General features: G+C 36.0%; 1 protein-coding gene and 2 long non-coding RNA genes across 3 annotated transcripts; 2 read left to right on the top strand and 1 right to left on the bottom strand.

The window, feature by feature from the left end:
* Window positions 1–34: 34 nt before the first annotated feature.
* On the top strand, window positions 35–4,723 carry LOC109537373 (annulin). Its single transcript, XM_019904063.2, has 11 exons — window positions 35–252; window positions 1,737–1,982; window positions 2,041–2,287; window positions 2,346–2,543; window positions 2,599–2,813; window positions 3,077–3,323; window positions 3,377–3,470; window positions 3,531–3,745; window positions 3,803–4,162; window positions 4,216–4,409; window positions 4,463–4,723. Exons 1-11 carry the CDS (start codon window positions 138–140, stop codon window positions 4,594–4,596), a joined length of 2,265 nt encoding a protein of 754 aa, XP_019759622.2. The 5' UTR covers window positions 35–137; the 3' UTR covers window positions 4,597–4,723.
* LOC109537374 lies at window positions 4,718–9,596 on the bottom strand. The gene is made up of 2 exons (XR_007281207.1): window positions 8,184–9,596; window positions 4,718–5,253 (listed from the first exon to the last, which is right to left on the bottom strand). It is a non-coding gene; the product is annotated as an uncharacterized LOC109537374 (long non-coding RNA).
* A 789-nt stretch (window positions 9,597–10,385) lies between these two features.
* On the top strand, window positions 10,386–11,911 carry LOC109537375. The gene is made up of 2 exons (XR_002171915.2): window positions 10,386–11,652; window positions 11,703–11,911. It is a non-coding gene; the product is annotated as an uncharacterized LOC109537375 (long non-coding RNA).
* Window positions 11,912–16,173: the final 4,262 nt, after the last annotated feature.

Genomic DNA, 16,173 nt, shown 5'->3' with positions numbered 1-16,173 from the left:
CTAAAGAAAGATGTGGGATAAATCTTGGTGTAAAACCGCATCTCGCTCCTTCACTGTTACGCAAAGGTCAGCGGGTGGACGGCTTGTATTTATGCTGTTGATTAGACGATGCTGTTTTTTTGAAAATTTTCTTCGTGATGGGACGTGCGAGATTCAATTGTTGTCCGCGTAGATTTCGATGGTTTCGAGGGACTTGGTCACCGAAAAATGACGTTAATTTGCAACCGATTTCCAAACCGGAATCTGCAGCTGGTAAGCAATCAATAGCAATCAATTCCAGGTCTATTAAGCAAGAAATTTACCTCTGTTTACATTATTTTAAGAAGTCACCTTGGTTAAAATTTAACTGGATTAGTTAACGATTTTTAGAAATTATCCGTGTCTTTTTGTAGTTGCAATTTTGTCAATAGTGCTTGTTTGACTTTTCATTATTTGTCTCCCACATTTCTATTGTGAGTGTTTTTTCATCCACAGAGTCCTTTCTATTTGGTTTTCAATTGCAAAACTTGCATATTTTGTTAAATAGTTTACTGCTGTTAAACCAACAAAAATTGGTCACTGCAGGTTTACACCCGAAATTGAAACTCGATCTAACATCATTCATTTTCCACGAAATATCAAGCAAACAATAAAATTTAAAACATATTGTGTTGAAAGACGCATGAAATTTAAGTTTGAATATGAAATTGCAACTGCAGAAACATTTCTAAAATTTTTACTAACGTCCTTTGATTCGCAAGCTTATCGATGAGCAAATGTTGCAGAACGCATAGATTTATTTTTAGTAGAAAACCATTTACATTCAGCATTTCAATGCGAGTGTGGGACATAAACCTTCAAGTCCTTACCATAAAATCAATGCACATTAATCAGGAAAATGTTATTTAAATTTCGCCCTTGTCAGGTGTTTTGCGGTTTATTGTGCATTTAAAATAGGTTTCTTCTAGTGTTCTTTGAAGTCGGTAACGAATGACTGCAATTCTAAGTATAGCGTAGAAATGGCTCGCCCTGTATGTGAGATGACCTAATAGTAGACATGACTCGAATTTGGAATTAAATGATCGTCTGACCTGCATTCCGGGAGTTAATTCAAGGAATTATTCTGCATTTAAAATTCCTTTTGCTACTATATGGTCCTCTGACCATCTGAATCTTTAAAACAAACATCTGGTTACAAACAGTTGGTTGGTATTTCTTGAAAACAATTATCCAAATCAACTTTCAACATATTTCCAACTGAAAAAAAGCTGCAACGCTTTTGGACGTTAAATGAAGCAAATTTATTTTTAATAAAATTAGACACAACTCTGTTAAAAAGTATCACTCGTCGGTCGTGTAATTATTTTAACTAGTAATTTATAGGTGATAATGATTGAAGCTTTATTTAGGACGGAAATTAATTTAGTAACAACTTTAGTGCGACGGAAACTGTTACATCAACTTTAATAAAATCCAGCAAAAATAGCACAGTGGAACCAATAAGTATTTTTATTGCGCTTTAGTTGCTCCACTTAAACATAGATTTACTTCGAATCATAAATCACCCATTGGCAGGATGCCAAAAATTTATTGATTGAACTGCCTTAAAATAAAGCCTTTTATTGTTCAGAAAAGTGTGCAAAAACATTTCTTCAAAAGTTTCATTACTATACGAGTGGGTTTTCGAAGAACAATGGAAGCAAACATTTAAACCTGCTACAGTTTAACACATGAATTTGAAGAATAAATTTGTTCAGATGAAGCTGATGGAATCCCCTTTGAAGAACGAATCCAAGAACCCAACATTCTGATAGTAAGAAGCATCAATCCATGCTTAGAAGATAACGGAATCAATCACAGAACCTCCAAATATGAACCGATGAGAAGAGATTACTTTGCGCAATTAGTGGTGCGGCGTGGACAGCATTTCAAACTAAACATCACCTTAAGTAGACCGTACGATGAACAAAAGGATGGAATTTCATTTATTTTTGTTGTTGAAGGTAACAACACAGAACAGTTTTTAGCGTTTCGCTAAATTTGAAACAATTTCAATTCTAGATGAACCCAAACCATCTCATGGCAATGGAACAATGGTGGCAATTCCATTATTGCGCAAACCTGATCGGCATCTTCGTTGGAATGTGGTTTTGCATTCTTCTGATGGCAATGTTATCACTGTTAACGTGCTAACTCCTCCGGATACTATCGTGGCCAAATGGAAAATGGACGTGGATACTCGAATTCTCAATGGAGGCTCTTATTGCTACAGCTGGGATACTAACATCTACATTCTGTTTAATCCTTGGCAAGCAGAAGCAAATGGATCAATTGATAAGGGAGAATAATGTTTTTATGCCCAATAGGAGCAAAACCGACCAAGTTTTTATGAAGTCCGAAGAATGGAGGGAGGAATCAGTGATGAATGATGTTGGCATAGTATACAGAGGCACCTACAACCGGATAAAGCCAGTGGTGTGGAAATACGACCAATTTGAAAAGGATATTCTGGACTGTTCGCTTTATCTGGTTCATGTGGTGGGCAAAGTGAAAAGCCACTACCGGTAAAAAATATGACACCCACAAAAAAATGTAATTAATTTTTCAATTCATTTCCAGATCAGATCCAGTGAAAATCGCACGAGCACTGGCAGCAGCAATAAATTCTTCGGATGATGAAGGTGCGGTTCAAGGCAATTGGGACACGAATCACAGTGGAGGCACCGCCCCAACCAAATGGATTGGAAGCAAGGAAATTCTCCAAAAATATTACAAAACGAAAAAGCCAGTGAAATATGGCCAGTGTTGGGTGTTTTCCGGCGTACTCACAACAGGCAAGTTCCAATTTATCTCCGAACAGCCACATAAATCATTACACCATTCATTAAACACCTACAAATGAATACCAATTTTGTTACGATATTTAAAATGCTACTGCAACGATCGACCTTGGATAAACCATTTATTTTGCTTGCTACCGACAGTGAATTTAATAAGGCAGTTTATATGAACCATGCAGATGAGCATTTCAATTGTATTCCGCTTGTTTTTATGACCAAAATCCGAAGTATCAATTTAAAAAAAATAAATTGCGTAGTTTGTAGAGCTTTGGGGATCCCAGCAAGAACCATCACCAACTACTCTTCAGCACATGACACCGAAAGCTCCCTCACTGTGGATTATTACATAGATGAGAAAGGGTCGATTATTGAAAGCAGTGACTCCATATGGAACTTCCATGTGTGGAACGAGGTGTGGATGACCAGGCCTGATTTAGGTCGCGAATACTCGGGCTGGCAAGCAATCGATGCCACCCCACAAGAGATGAGCGAGGACATTTACAGGTAGGAAAAACATGAAAAAATGAGCTTCAAATTTTTGACTTAATGTCCTCAAGATGTGGCCCATCAGCGGTAGTAGCTGTAAAGGAAGGCGAGGTGTTAAGGCCGTATGACACCAGTTTCCTCTTCGCCGAAGTGAATGCTGATAAGGTAATCTTCAGTGGCTTATCAGAAATAATAATGTCCACACTTGCATCCGCGATGCCCTAGATTTTTTGGAGAGTCAATCTCATCAATGGGCGCGTTCAACCAATCAAACTGCTGAGGAAAGACACCTACGGAATAGGAAAGCTTATTCTTACCAAAGCCCCTGGACTACTCGAAAAGGAGGACATAACATCCAATTATAAGCATTTTGAGAAATCCCCTGAGGAAAGATCCACCATGTTGAAAGCCTTGCGGCAGTCTGAAAGCATATTTTCACGGTGTGTGTGTTGTTTTTTTCCCAGCATATTCAACTGACTTCATTTAAAACCTTCCAGCTACTACCTTAATGAAGATTTCAATGACATTTACTTCCACATGAACCTGCTGGACCAAGCAAAAATCGGCGAACCTTTTGATGTTTCATTAACAATGCGGAACAGATCAATGACAAAGAATCATCCAGTCTCAGTGATTCTTCGCGTGGATGCCGTGACTTATCAAGGAAAATTCGTTGCTGCTGTTAAATCAGAGCATTTTAAAGTGAATGTTAAGCCCGAATCCACTCATGAGGTCAAACTGACTGTGACTTACGAGGAATATTCGAGAATTAAAGTCGACCAGAGTGCCTTTAACATCTCCTGTTTGGCCTCCATTGAGGAGACCAAGTTTGAATATTATGCCCAGGATGACTTCAGGTGAGGTTTAATTTTGCTAGTTGAGACTCTTCAAACCTAAGGGTTTTTTATAGAGTGCGGAAGCCTGATATTAAAATAGTTCTTCGAGAAACCGCGGTTGAAACAGTACCAATCACAGCCGATTTGTGGGTTGAAAATCCTTTGCCAGTGCCGTTGAGAAAAGGAGAATTCACAATTGAAGCCCCTGGACTGGAGAGAAAAATCAAATTGAAGGTGAAAACAGTGGGGCCTGGAGAGAAGGCTGCAGGTAATTTTCTTTTAGCTGTTTAAACATTTCCCTCCACATTTTTTTGGTTGAAGGCGAATTCAGTTTTACGCCCCCGACCAGTGGAGTGTTTACAGTGGCAGCTAAATTCGTTTCAAGAGAAATGGACGACGTCGATGGTCACCTAGAAATATTGGTGGAGCCTAAAAAAGAGCAACCTAATACTTAGGTAAAGGTTTAGCTATTCACGTATAATAGAGCCATAAAACTACTAAACCGAACTGATTATTTATTTGTTACTTTTATAGTATTATTATTTGAATGTATTTTTGCACAAAATAAAAATCTAATCATGACAAAGTGTTTTAATGTCTACCAGGTAAGTAGTGAAGACGAAGGTGAACAGATATCTTACATTTTTCTAAACAGGCTCGGCTGAATGATAAATTTCATCAAAGTCCTAATTATATTGGCCGTTTTCAGGCTTTGATGAGTTCGTTTTCCATTCCCTTGAAGCTCAATTTCACACCAATATTTCGCCTTTTACATGAGCTTCAAGGGAAATTTTATCTGCCTACTTTCTAGTTAACTTCTCGTAACTTAACAAACTTAAACGTAACATTGTTAGTGCGACCTAATCTAATCATACTCTTAGCTATGTATCACAAATTTTGTATTTGAAGCTTCGACAGCGTTTCATTGGTAATTTTATGAGTAAAACCGTGCACTAATTTGAACAAAAGATGCAATAAATTAATTAATATTAAGCAGCAGCAAGGCTTCTAGTTGATATTTTTTGGACATCTCATGCAGTTGGATTATCGGACATTTCTGATGAAGTGGAGATATTTGGACGTACCAGTTTTTGAACTGGGACGTCTTACCGCTGCTGTAACAAAGTGAGTGATTAGCTGAGTGAAAGTATGTGTTTTTTGTAAAACTGTGTCAAAAATTTGTTTAAACGAGAACAGAAAAATAATAGCTCCAATAAGTTGATAAGTGATTTGTCCTGCAAATAGCCCACATGTGCAATAGCCCACTCTTTAGGTGGTGGCCGAAGTCGATGAAAGGAGAAAGAAGTTTTGCAATGGTTCAGGCAAAAGTCTATTTCACAAGCAAGGAAGTGTCAGTACAAGTATAATGCAAGTTCAAACTTCCTTCCTGCACAAATTGCATAATTTCAGACATAAACATTTGCTATTAATTCACTCTTATGATTGATATTAACGTGTTTGGATGTTCCAAACCAGTGTCTTCTAAGGCTTTGCTTGCCTAAGTGAATTGGGTTGGAAGACAATGTTGGCCAGACACCCAGAGCGATCTGTGCGGCCTATACTGCACTTTCTGGCAAAGAGGCCAAAAAACTTCAGATCAGACACATTTTTCGTCCACGCATGTTAAGATAACTCCTTTATATTTTAAGGCATTATTTGCATGCAAACGTTCACAAATAGCTGAAAAGTTAAGTTTATCTTTACGACGTTTATTCACAGGATTAGTTTACTAATCTCAATCTCGTCACAGCGTTGCCTCCAGTTAAGGAATATTGAAACATTATTGAATATGTAAAGTGAGTAATGAATAAAATAGAGAATTAGAACTCCTATTTGTAAATACCTTCCAGTGAAAAATCGGTGTGCAATTATTAGCAGTATTAATATACCCTTTAGGGCAACGCACACTTAGAAGGGTTCCTTGCTTCGGCCTAAGCTTTAACTGGATGAATTCCTGGTAGGTTACAAATGTGGCGGAGATCGAGGAAAAAATCAACACTTGCAGGACGAAAGCTAAGAAAACTACTTGGGAGACTTGAACACTAGCCATTCTTCCCGGAGATCACTAGAACTGGTTCAGGCGATTAGACACTATATGACTGAGCTTTATAGTACCTATTATGTAGGTATATAGCAAGATGATGATGATGGATCAGTTTCGTTTATTATGTGTGTGTAGTGTAATAAAGTCAATATCATCTGCAGTGGTGGAAATTCAGGTGGAAATTCTGATCTAAAGGTCAATAGCTTTAGAAATGACTGTACTGTTGTAAACCAGAATATTGGCAAAAGTTTGGAGAAGTTGTCAGATCGAGAGGATTGTTGGAAAGCAATTCCTGCATTTGTTCCCTCCATACACTAGAGCCTCAGAAATTTGAGGAAAAAATAATCTAAAAATTATTGTTTTTTGTGCTACCATTTTAATTATGAAAAAACCTGCTTTTGTTCAAATAAAATGCAACATGTACAAAAACTAACCTTGCCAGTCACCCACTTAAAGATCTTGAAGCACATCCCGTTTGAGTAAATGTGCTCACTATTGCAAGACGTAATGCTCAATTCTCCTTTTTTCGGCTTGTGTTTGATAAACTGTGGATAACTGATAAATCGGCCGTGAACCGCTGTATAAACGCACATTTCCAGTATAAGAATAAGACAAATTGCCGTGAAAAACTTCGCACCCACTGCCATTGTTCATGTAAATTTAACTGAAACTTCTGTTGATGTTTCAACACAATACCGAAAAATATTTGTTAGTTTAAAGATTTTATACCTAAATGTATACTCGGGTATACGCGTTGTGGTGCATCTGTCTGTCTTTTATTGTGTTTGCTTAATAAAGTAAATATATTTATACAGAGTGATGCTGCATCGATCGGAAATTGGGGTTTTAATGAGAATTCGCTCTTTTACTCGAAACGTCAGCAAATGTGTAGGTTTTTAAATTTGTATGGGGTCAAGGAAAAAGTCTTGAAAATGGGTCTTGTTGGCAGCTTGAAGAAACTGAGCCTGATCTCTTCAGTAACATCTACAGAAAAACTTTTTTTATCAGCAAATTCTCAGAAAGTTGGGCAGAATTAATTAGTTGGTCAGATGTAAGGCGGAAAATCTGATAACAACAAAACAAGAAAATAATGAAACTAAACATTTCATTGGGGATTTAAACATTCACGACAATTGGGAATAATGCAAAATACACTTTACGCTTCCAGTTTTCTAAAAATGGTCTGAAGTCGACACATAAACTGAAGGTTTTTTAAGCCTCTATAAGAGCAAATAACAAGCAACGTGTGATCTTTTCTCAAGTTGATAAGAAAAGTGGAAACCAATTTCTTATTTTGCGGCCGCTCCTTGGTAGATGCATCCTGTACAAAATTGAACTGAAAAGAAATCTGGTATCCATTTATCACGTATATTTGCGTAGAGCCAGAAGGCATTGAATATTCTAATAAATCTGTAAGGATGTTTATTTTCACTTTGTTAGTCAAATGATCAAGTTAAAATTATATCGGTTTGCTTAAAAAATTTTCAACTTGACGTGAACAATTTGTTGCGGGAATTATGCCGTCATTTGGAATCTCCCTGTTGAAATTGACGTCTCAATACTCAATATATCCTTTTTTGGGTCATTAATTAATTAAACTTGGGTTTTCATGATTTTCTTGCATCTTTAAGGCAAAAGCTAAGTTGGAGATTCCCTGATCATTTTTGCATGAAATTAATATTTTGTGGTTTATCCTGCGTGAATTGTATGTTATTTTATATTTTAACACAGTTTGTTTTATATAATTTTTATCAGGGCAAAAAATGAACCACTACTCAAGACTGACGAACTGAAATTAGGAATTTTGAGAATTGTTTCTCACCGCTGATAGGTAAATTATGTGCGCCACTTTAGCCGCTTGTATAACTGTAGGTATTACTCAGCAATATTTTTGCGATAGTATCATAATGATAAGGGCGGTATTTCCGCATTCATACTTGATATATTTCTGGATTGAACATCTGTGGCAATTTTTTTAGCATTAAAAATGTTACAAACCTTGCATCCAAAAATACGAATACATCGTCCCGCTTTGTATAGGTAACACTCGGCACAGTTCTGGCTGTAAAAAAGATGTCCCTGTTTGGTTTCATCAGCTTTCAAGAAGCTCGTGTAGTTCATAAATGTACAATGCACATAATCCAGAAGTAAAATTCCCAGTAGTAGAACTACCAACCACACTTGAGCTTTTTTCATAGTTTCACTAGCCTTGGCAGGAGTTTCTCTACAGTTGCATTTCACCTGATTTGTACTTTGTTTTAATTTAATTGTACTAGGGATCGGTTCAGATAAAAGCTCGAACACGACTAGGTACGTATTTACTTTATTGTTCGCTATCAGCTATAATGTTTGCTGACACGGCACACACTTATACAGGTGATTAAACTGGTAATAATCGCTTTTTAAATATGTTACTAATTTAAGGTGGCAAGACAATTTCTCCGGGTCATTGTTACTGGGAAAACTGAAATTATTTTCATTTATTAGTCCAGTGGGGCAATTTCAACACATCATGAAGTCAAATACTGCATCAACTTAAGACCAGAGATTATTTTTGGAAAATGACGAATATAAGTTAGGAAAAACAGATTAATGTTATCTTATTAGATAACGCCAAAGTTTTCTACGAAATTGCTCGAAAATTACACCTAAACTAAAATTAATGTTTCTCCTTGCGCAAAAAGCCTTGATTGATATTGCCGTAAAATCAGATTGGCTGGACATGCACATAAAGTGTTTGAGAAGACAACGGTTTTGTTGGCTGAAGTCGCCAGATGAATAACCAAACAAATGAGTCAACAATTGAAAAACGTGGTTTTCAATGAGCTCCTGAGGATTCCGGTAATTCGAGGCATTTTAAGGGAATCGAGTTTTGGAAACATTGTAAACAAGACCTTTGTCCAGAAAATCTCCCTTCTCCAGATATATTTTAAGAGCTTTCAACCTCAGAAGCTCCTCTATATGCATAGGAATTTAGAGCGCTTGAGTTTACAAAAAAAATATATCAAGTGCGTTTTTCGGGTCTTTATGGCGTTGTGTAGAAAAATTTCTCTCAAACTCACCAATAGCCGCAAAATCCTAATGGTTTTAAGGATAAGGGTTTAATAAATCGTGGCTTACAGATCTTGACCGCTCAAAAAACGCTTAAACTGTGTCCGCCCAAGATGATAAATACAAACAAATTTTTCAAAAGATTTTGGCTGCGTTCTGGTGAAAGTTTCAACTGCATGTAAATTTAGGATTGTATTTGGATGCCTGTAGAACTATATTTAACTGTACAAAGGTTGCAAATCCCCGCCTTTGAATGTTGTTCGAAAAAGATGGAAGAATCATATTTGGATAGTTTTGCATCACCACCATAACTTCAATGATGGACTTGCAACAATTGAATCCTACAAAAAATACTTTTTCTTCCATTTTAATTATTTTTAGTTAATGTTTGTTTATTTATTCACTTAGTTTCAAGTTTTTGAGGTTTTTCAAATTCACTTTATGAAGAGTACTTTATCAAGCAATCCCATCTTTAGTAATGATAATAAGAAATTCTTAAGAAAACGGCCAACAGCCATGTATTAAATTTAAATGTCATTATTCCATTAGCGGCCATTACATTTAAATGTTATTATATTGCGAAATCATAAAAAATTTCAAATAAATAGCTGAAAATTATTTAAAAAGTTTCCGGGAAATACAGTCCAAATATGCTTGAAACCGACAAAACCCAAGTAATCATCAGCTCTGAATTAACTTCAATTTCCATGAATCATGCAGCAACTTCTGCTTAAGTTTCTACTTGCACTTTTGGTCTTACAATTTAGGCTTTCAGTTGGGTACAAATTTATTTATTGCCTTTAAAAGTACACTAATTCAAGAAATACCAAATGCGTAAACGTTGAATTCGCTTAAAAAGTTTTAATATTTAAAGAACTCTAATTGAAGAAGCTTCGGTTTGGATCTGATAGGAATTCTTGTTATTTGATTTCAATTCAAACAATTTGTCCTCTATTCTGAAGAATTTCTGCGTTTTTCCATCACTATCTTGAGTTCCAATGTTTGAAATATGAGTATAAAATATTTTGCTTTAACAGGATTTTTGCTGCAAAATACAACTTTTTCTAATGTTGACTATTCAAATTTCCAGAGGTTCCCAGAGCCACTGTCCAAAATAGAGCAAACTTAAAAAAAAATTGAATTGCTAATGGAATCCCCAAAATCCAAAAAATATCTGGTTGCTCTGAACAAATCTGATCACCAAACACTTTGAGACTGGGAAGCCAAACACAAATATCAAGATCAGATTCATTTTAATATCGATTAAAAATTAATTTAACTTACTAAATAATCAAACACATTGCCCAGCAGGACAATGAAAAAAATGTGTGCTTAATACCTTCTGTTAAGGTCCGAACACTTTCCTGCAGCTATTCCTGATATACTTGTAACCCTCATTGCAATTTTTCACGGAAATAATGTTCCCTTGTTTGGCGACATTCGGCGTGGTTATAAACTCCACATAATGAATGTATTTTGTGTGGGTCACTTGCACTTGAGAAAACGCACAAATTAACAAAAAAGACAAAAATACAGTTGAATGCAAATGCATGGTTTGTTTGGCGTTTCACGAAATTAGTGTTGGAATTGGTCCACCGTGAAGAGGTCGTTTGTAGCGAGGAGAATCATTATCTTTTTTTTTGGATGCTGAATGCTGCAATGTTGCCGTGCTGATTTCACAAGAAGTTTTTTGAGAATGTTTCGAGTGTTTGGTGTTAGCTCTAGCTGGTGCTGGTGATGGGACTGATTTAATACAAAGTGCGATTGAAGAAAATTCCACTTGGGCAGAGCTTCATCTGGCTGGACTAGAAAAAGTGTTAATGCAGGGGAAATTTGTTACAAACCGTCAACTGTGTACGATGTTGTGTAATAAAACGTTCTTGAGCAAAACAATAACAGTCCGGGAAACCATTAAAATGATAATGTAATTTTATAATTTCAAATCTTCAGCAAGAATGTAGGAAATTTAGGTGCTGTTGGCACTCAGTCAGCTTTAGATTTATTTACATTGGAAAACACATGCCATTTTCTTAGGTCCTTTTCGTGTTTTCGGTGCGTGTGATGAAACAAAACGAAAATTATTCAAAAAAGCTGATGGTCAACAGATGCAAATATTTTGTCCCATGCAACTGAAGAACCAATGCCTGGTTAAATAATAGATGCTGGGACAGCGACTGAAACATTCAGGCCACACATTATCAGAAGCCAACAGGTTATCGGAGTAAAGTAGTATCAGATAACAGTGCTTTAGTACTCTTCAGAGCAAATTACAAAGTACGAAAATTGGATGATTCAAGGAAAAACGTGGACAGAATACTGACCTCCGGGTTTAATTTGAAAATTGGCTTGCAGACTCCTGGAAACAACTGCATCGAGCCTCCGGGACAGTTTTGTTTAGCCTTCAAAATATTGGCTGGTAACGTATTGTGATTGTGCACTCGATTTTCTCTACTAAACTGTTCGTAGGTCACAAAATCTGCACGCGATGTTACAACCAATAACAACACTGACACTATCCACCAAATGCTCCTGCCAACCATGGCAAAGAGATTTTCGAAAATCTAGCGAAATATTATCATCGATTCAACAGGAATTCAAGAGCAATAATTGGAAACGATTTTATGGTTCTAAACTTAGGTAGGCATTTGATTAAATGATTGCTTATCAGCTCAGTCTATGTGAGTTTTTATTACGCGAGGAAAGCCTGAGTTTTCGATATGTTTACGCGGAAAAGTGCCATCAGGAACTAAAACGGTTGATTATCTATAGTAGGTGATTCCTCTACTCACTTATGGTTTGACTAGAATAACTATGTAATTGTTTATCTTTTTTGCAACTTTATATTTTCGTTTGTGAAAACTTTCAAATTAAGGGCAACATTTCTTATCAACTTGGTTACGATTTTACAGCACAATGATGATTCTTGAATGAGCGTTTAGGGACAATTTTCAATTGGGAGTCAAGTTTGAAGTACCTACTGAAGATTATTTCGCGGAAGTTTGCAGTATTTTTCGCTTTTGAAGTGTTCCTTACTTGCTTTGTAAAACTTTTTTTTCTGTTCAATTTCAATGTATTCTGGATCTTCAGAAATTTTCAATTCTCCAAATTTATTTCAAATATTCAATTTTGCAAATTTTCAATGGCATGTTTCTTCATTCTATTCTCTACTGGAACTGGAATTTCCCATTTTCAGTTAAAACTATTGATTATGATTTTTTGAGAAATCATTTGATTATTTGCTTAGAACTTCATTTATTGCAAATCTTAAAAATTATACTTCTTTAAAAAAAAATTCCGAATTTGCACAATTTCAAGGAAATAGCTTTCTTCGAACACCTTAGTTCTGCATATATTTTTTAATTAATTATTTTCTGCTCGAWTAACATTTGATCAATTTTCAACCTTTATGGGCAATTACTGTGCAGGTTGGTTTTAAGTTCAACAAATGTTTCAAAAGGTTCCAAATTTMAAAAATTCGTAAACTTTGTAGAAGTTGTTTCAGTGAACTGAATAATTTTCTCGSTRATACGTATTTCCTTCTGCCACAATAAAAAAATCYCTAASATTTCCTGCTSTTTTCCATTTTASCGCTTAAAGTCGAATCTATTTTCATCCAAGTCTAGCTCTATGTGAAAAATCAATATTAAAAATTTCAGATAAAAATTATTTATGACTGAAAGTTTTGCGAAGTGAAGCAATTTTACTTAAAAATTGTTGGTGAGCCACAAGCGCAAATAAGTGAATGTTTGCCCTGACATGATATTTGGCAATTACCTATTTACATTTATGGACTTACCTAAAACCCATGGCTAATTGAATTTTCGGAAACATTTCCCGTTAAAAAGCACATATCCAGCCTTGCACTGGACGCTACCAAATATGTTCCTGCTGCCCAAAGCCGCCGCCCCTTTCGCAGGATTCTTCAGCGATGTTTCCAGCAATTTCTGACTTTTGTCAGACGGCGGCTGATTTTTAGCCCAGGTAGACATCAGAATCAGGAGAAAAAATAGAAAAGCTGCACGTTTCATCCCGATGTAACTGTTTTTCAATTATAGCGCAAATCCTAATTTGCATTCAATAAGATTATAACTGACTATAAAACGCGTCATTTTACTGATAAGAGCTAACCAGTGTTTGAATAAGACAATTAAACGGCGTTTTATCGCTTCTAGTTGGTAAGCAAACTTTGCAAAGTCCTGAAAATTCAAAGTCGTTTAACAAAATTAACCAGCGCAGACTTGTCTCAGACTCCATTTTTTTTATTGAAGCAATTAACAGAGAAGGTGCAAAAAAACTTCAAGCCATAAATGAAAAGTTACGGTTTAAGTCTCATGGTTTTAAAGCGAAACAATTTGATACAGAAGACATAAGGACGCTCCCAAAAAACGACAGCAATTTAAAATTAAAAAGTTTAAAAAACAGACGGAAAACTTAGAAAAAGCCCTCTCTGCGGGCCTTCGCCAAGCTTTTAAAGCTTAACTAAAACATCAGATTGCGTTTCCCGTTCTCCGTTCTAATGCGGCTGCGATCACCAGATGGAGCGGCAGGTTTCATTTAAGTTAAAAATTCACTTTTACCTGATTTTAGCCCAGAACTGGTTCCTGCTGCAAAACCAAAGCGAAATTGTGTGCATGTTTTTAAATTCCGCTTTGGTACCATTCATTTTTGCTGCTATTGGCGGTTGCAAACTGAAATCTAAGTTTCACTTGCTGGAATGAAACAATTTTCAATTTGGTTCGATTTCAGCTCATTACTCTTAGCGCATTGCCGACGAAGAAAAGAAGAAGAAAGTACCCGAGCGGTACTCGCTTAATTACAGGGCCGGCTCGCCTCATAATGAATTAGGTGGCGGAATTGCCGTCTCTCATCTTGAGCCCGATAAGCTCTTAAATCGTTTAGACTGCCTCGGATGGTACCATTAGCTTAAACGTATTTCGGATTTTTCCAAATGGGTTTTTCGGTTTTTTCTTTGTAAATTGAATTATCGGTGGGTGCCCCGCAAATGGCGCATCAGATTTCAACAGGTTCCATTATGCAATTAGTATAAGTTTCCCGAAGGCTTTGCCATTTTCTGGCTGCACAAAACACCACTCAACTCTAATTAGTGTTTTCTAGTCATTATCCGTTCTTTTGGTTACTCATTACTTGCCGGGGGTTTTTGTAGAAATTCAATTAAAAACTTAAGTGCCTACAAAAGACGGTTCTCATTATGGACGCTTAAAAGCTCGTAAACGCTGTTCACTTCTCTTACGCTGACGAATAATAACATAAAAGTATGGTTCATAAAAAAATATATACAGTGCAGGGCAGAGCAGGAGGTGGATTTAAGAAAAATGCCAAAAACCCAGCTGAACTTAGCTTACAGACTTGCTTAAATCCGGAAAATCCTTAAAAAACAGGGTTTGATCAATTTTTGAATCTAAAAATGTCGCCATCAAAAGTACTTGGAATGATCTGAATGGAAAATAAAAACTAATTCCCAAACAAAAATTAGGGTTTTTTGTCCCGATCTCTGCCTCAATTTTCCGTTCCTCACACTCTTTTTTGGCATCATCTGATTTGATCATAAAATTACAAAAGATTCAAAAACTTCACAAACACCTTTTTGTGACCCAAACTTTGAAATTAAAAAAGAAATGGTGTCTGTTAGAAAATGTTAAATACAAAAACGTATCGCCACATTGTTAAAATTAATTAACATGTTCGGGCTACACACAATAAACTAACTGTTGTAAATAATTTCATAAACTTATTGAGCAACTTAGTTTTCCACTACTTTACGGTTAAAAATTGTTATAATTTTCTAGTCCTTTTTAATAGCTTTGTTGTGCCCAAACCCATTATGATATTTTTAATTGTTCTGAAGTTCTGATTAACGTTGCAGTATATTAAATTTTATAAATTCTCCAACGAGCTTTTTGCTGTTAAGTGCACATTTTTTGCTGACAAGTTTCTTTCTATTCTATTCTATTCAATATTTCCATTTTATAAACAATAGTTTTCCTTTGGAAACCTACAAAAGGGGCACTAATTCTGCTCTAAGCACGCCTAGAAACTGAAGACTTCCATTCTGTCTTCATCTTCTGGTATTCGTGGACTCATGATAACTTCGCATCATTTTGTTCAAGCAAACAGCAGAAAAATGAAATTTATTTTAACGCCTACTATATCAAATATCTTGCTGCTTAATAACTTGCTCCGCCTCTGAGTATGAGCCAGAGCTTTTTCCCAACATCAGTAACAGCCAGTGTGAGCTTAAATCAAAATGAAAGAATTCGATAAGCTTCCACTGAGTCATTTCACAAGCAGTTTAAGATGAGTGTTACTTACACACTGCATAATTGATTATGCACCACGTAATTATCGACTTCTTCGGAATGCTCAAAACGTTCCTCTGATGAGTTAGTAGTAAGGCTTCAGAATGATCCTTTGGAACGGATTGAGGGCTTGAAAAATGACCAAGTCTGCAAGAACAAACGGAAAATAATTAGCAAAAGTCCTCTACTGAGAGAATTATTGGGCTGAACTAATTAAAGTGTTGAGTTCTGGTAAATTTGGAATACCAAGAAAAATGTTAATCGCCTTATATTGAAATCTTGCTACTAAAAGACAGGCAACGTGTTAACAAGACAAGTTGGAGGATTAGGTTTTGCAGGTAAGTTTGATTTTTCAACGARMGATTTATGCAGAAGGTAATCAGTGTCAGCGGATCTTTCGCTGTKGCGGTTTTTGGTTTATTTTGGCTGTCATCGTGTTTAGTGCAAGGTTTTACAGAASAGTCAGAAACACTGTTTTTTTTGCTAAAAATTATTAGTCTTTTTTTGTTTATTTACTTTATATCATTAACTTTTCTTCGGTATTTTGCTTGCTCTATGGGGGGTTGAAAATTCAATATCAGACACTTGGGGGAACGAAAATCTCATTGTAAACTTTTGTG

The sequence above is a fragment of the Dendroctonus ponderosae genome, unplaced genomic scaffold (genome assembly GCF_020466585.1).
Source record: "Dendroctonus ponderosae isolate FM_Combo_2020 unplaced genomic scaffold, Dpon_F_20191213v2 Dpon_F_20191213_3, whole genome shotgun sequence".
NCBI classification, from domain to species: Eukaryota; Metazoa; Arthropoda; class Insecta; order Coleoptera; family Curculionidae; genus Dendroctonus; species Dendroctonus ponderosae.
Note: the sequence above shows the minus strand (reverse complement) of the source record. Positions and strands in the feature narration are given on the sequence as shown.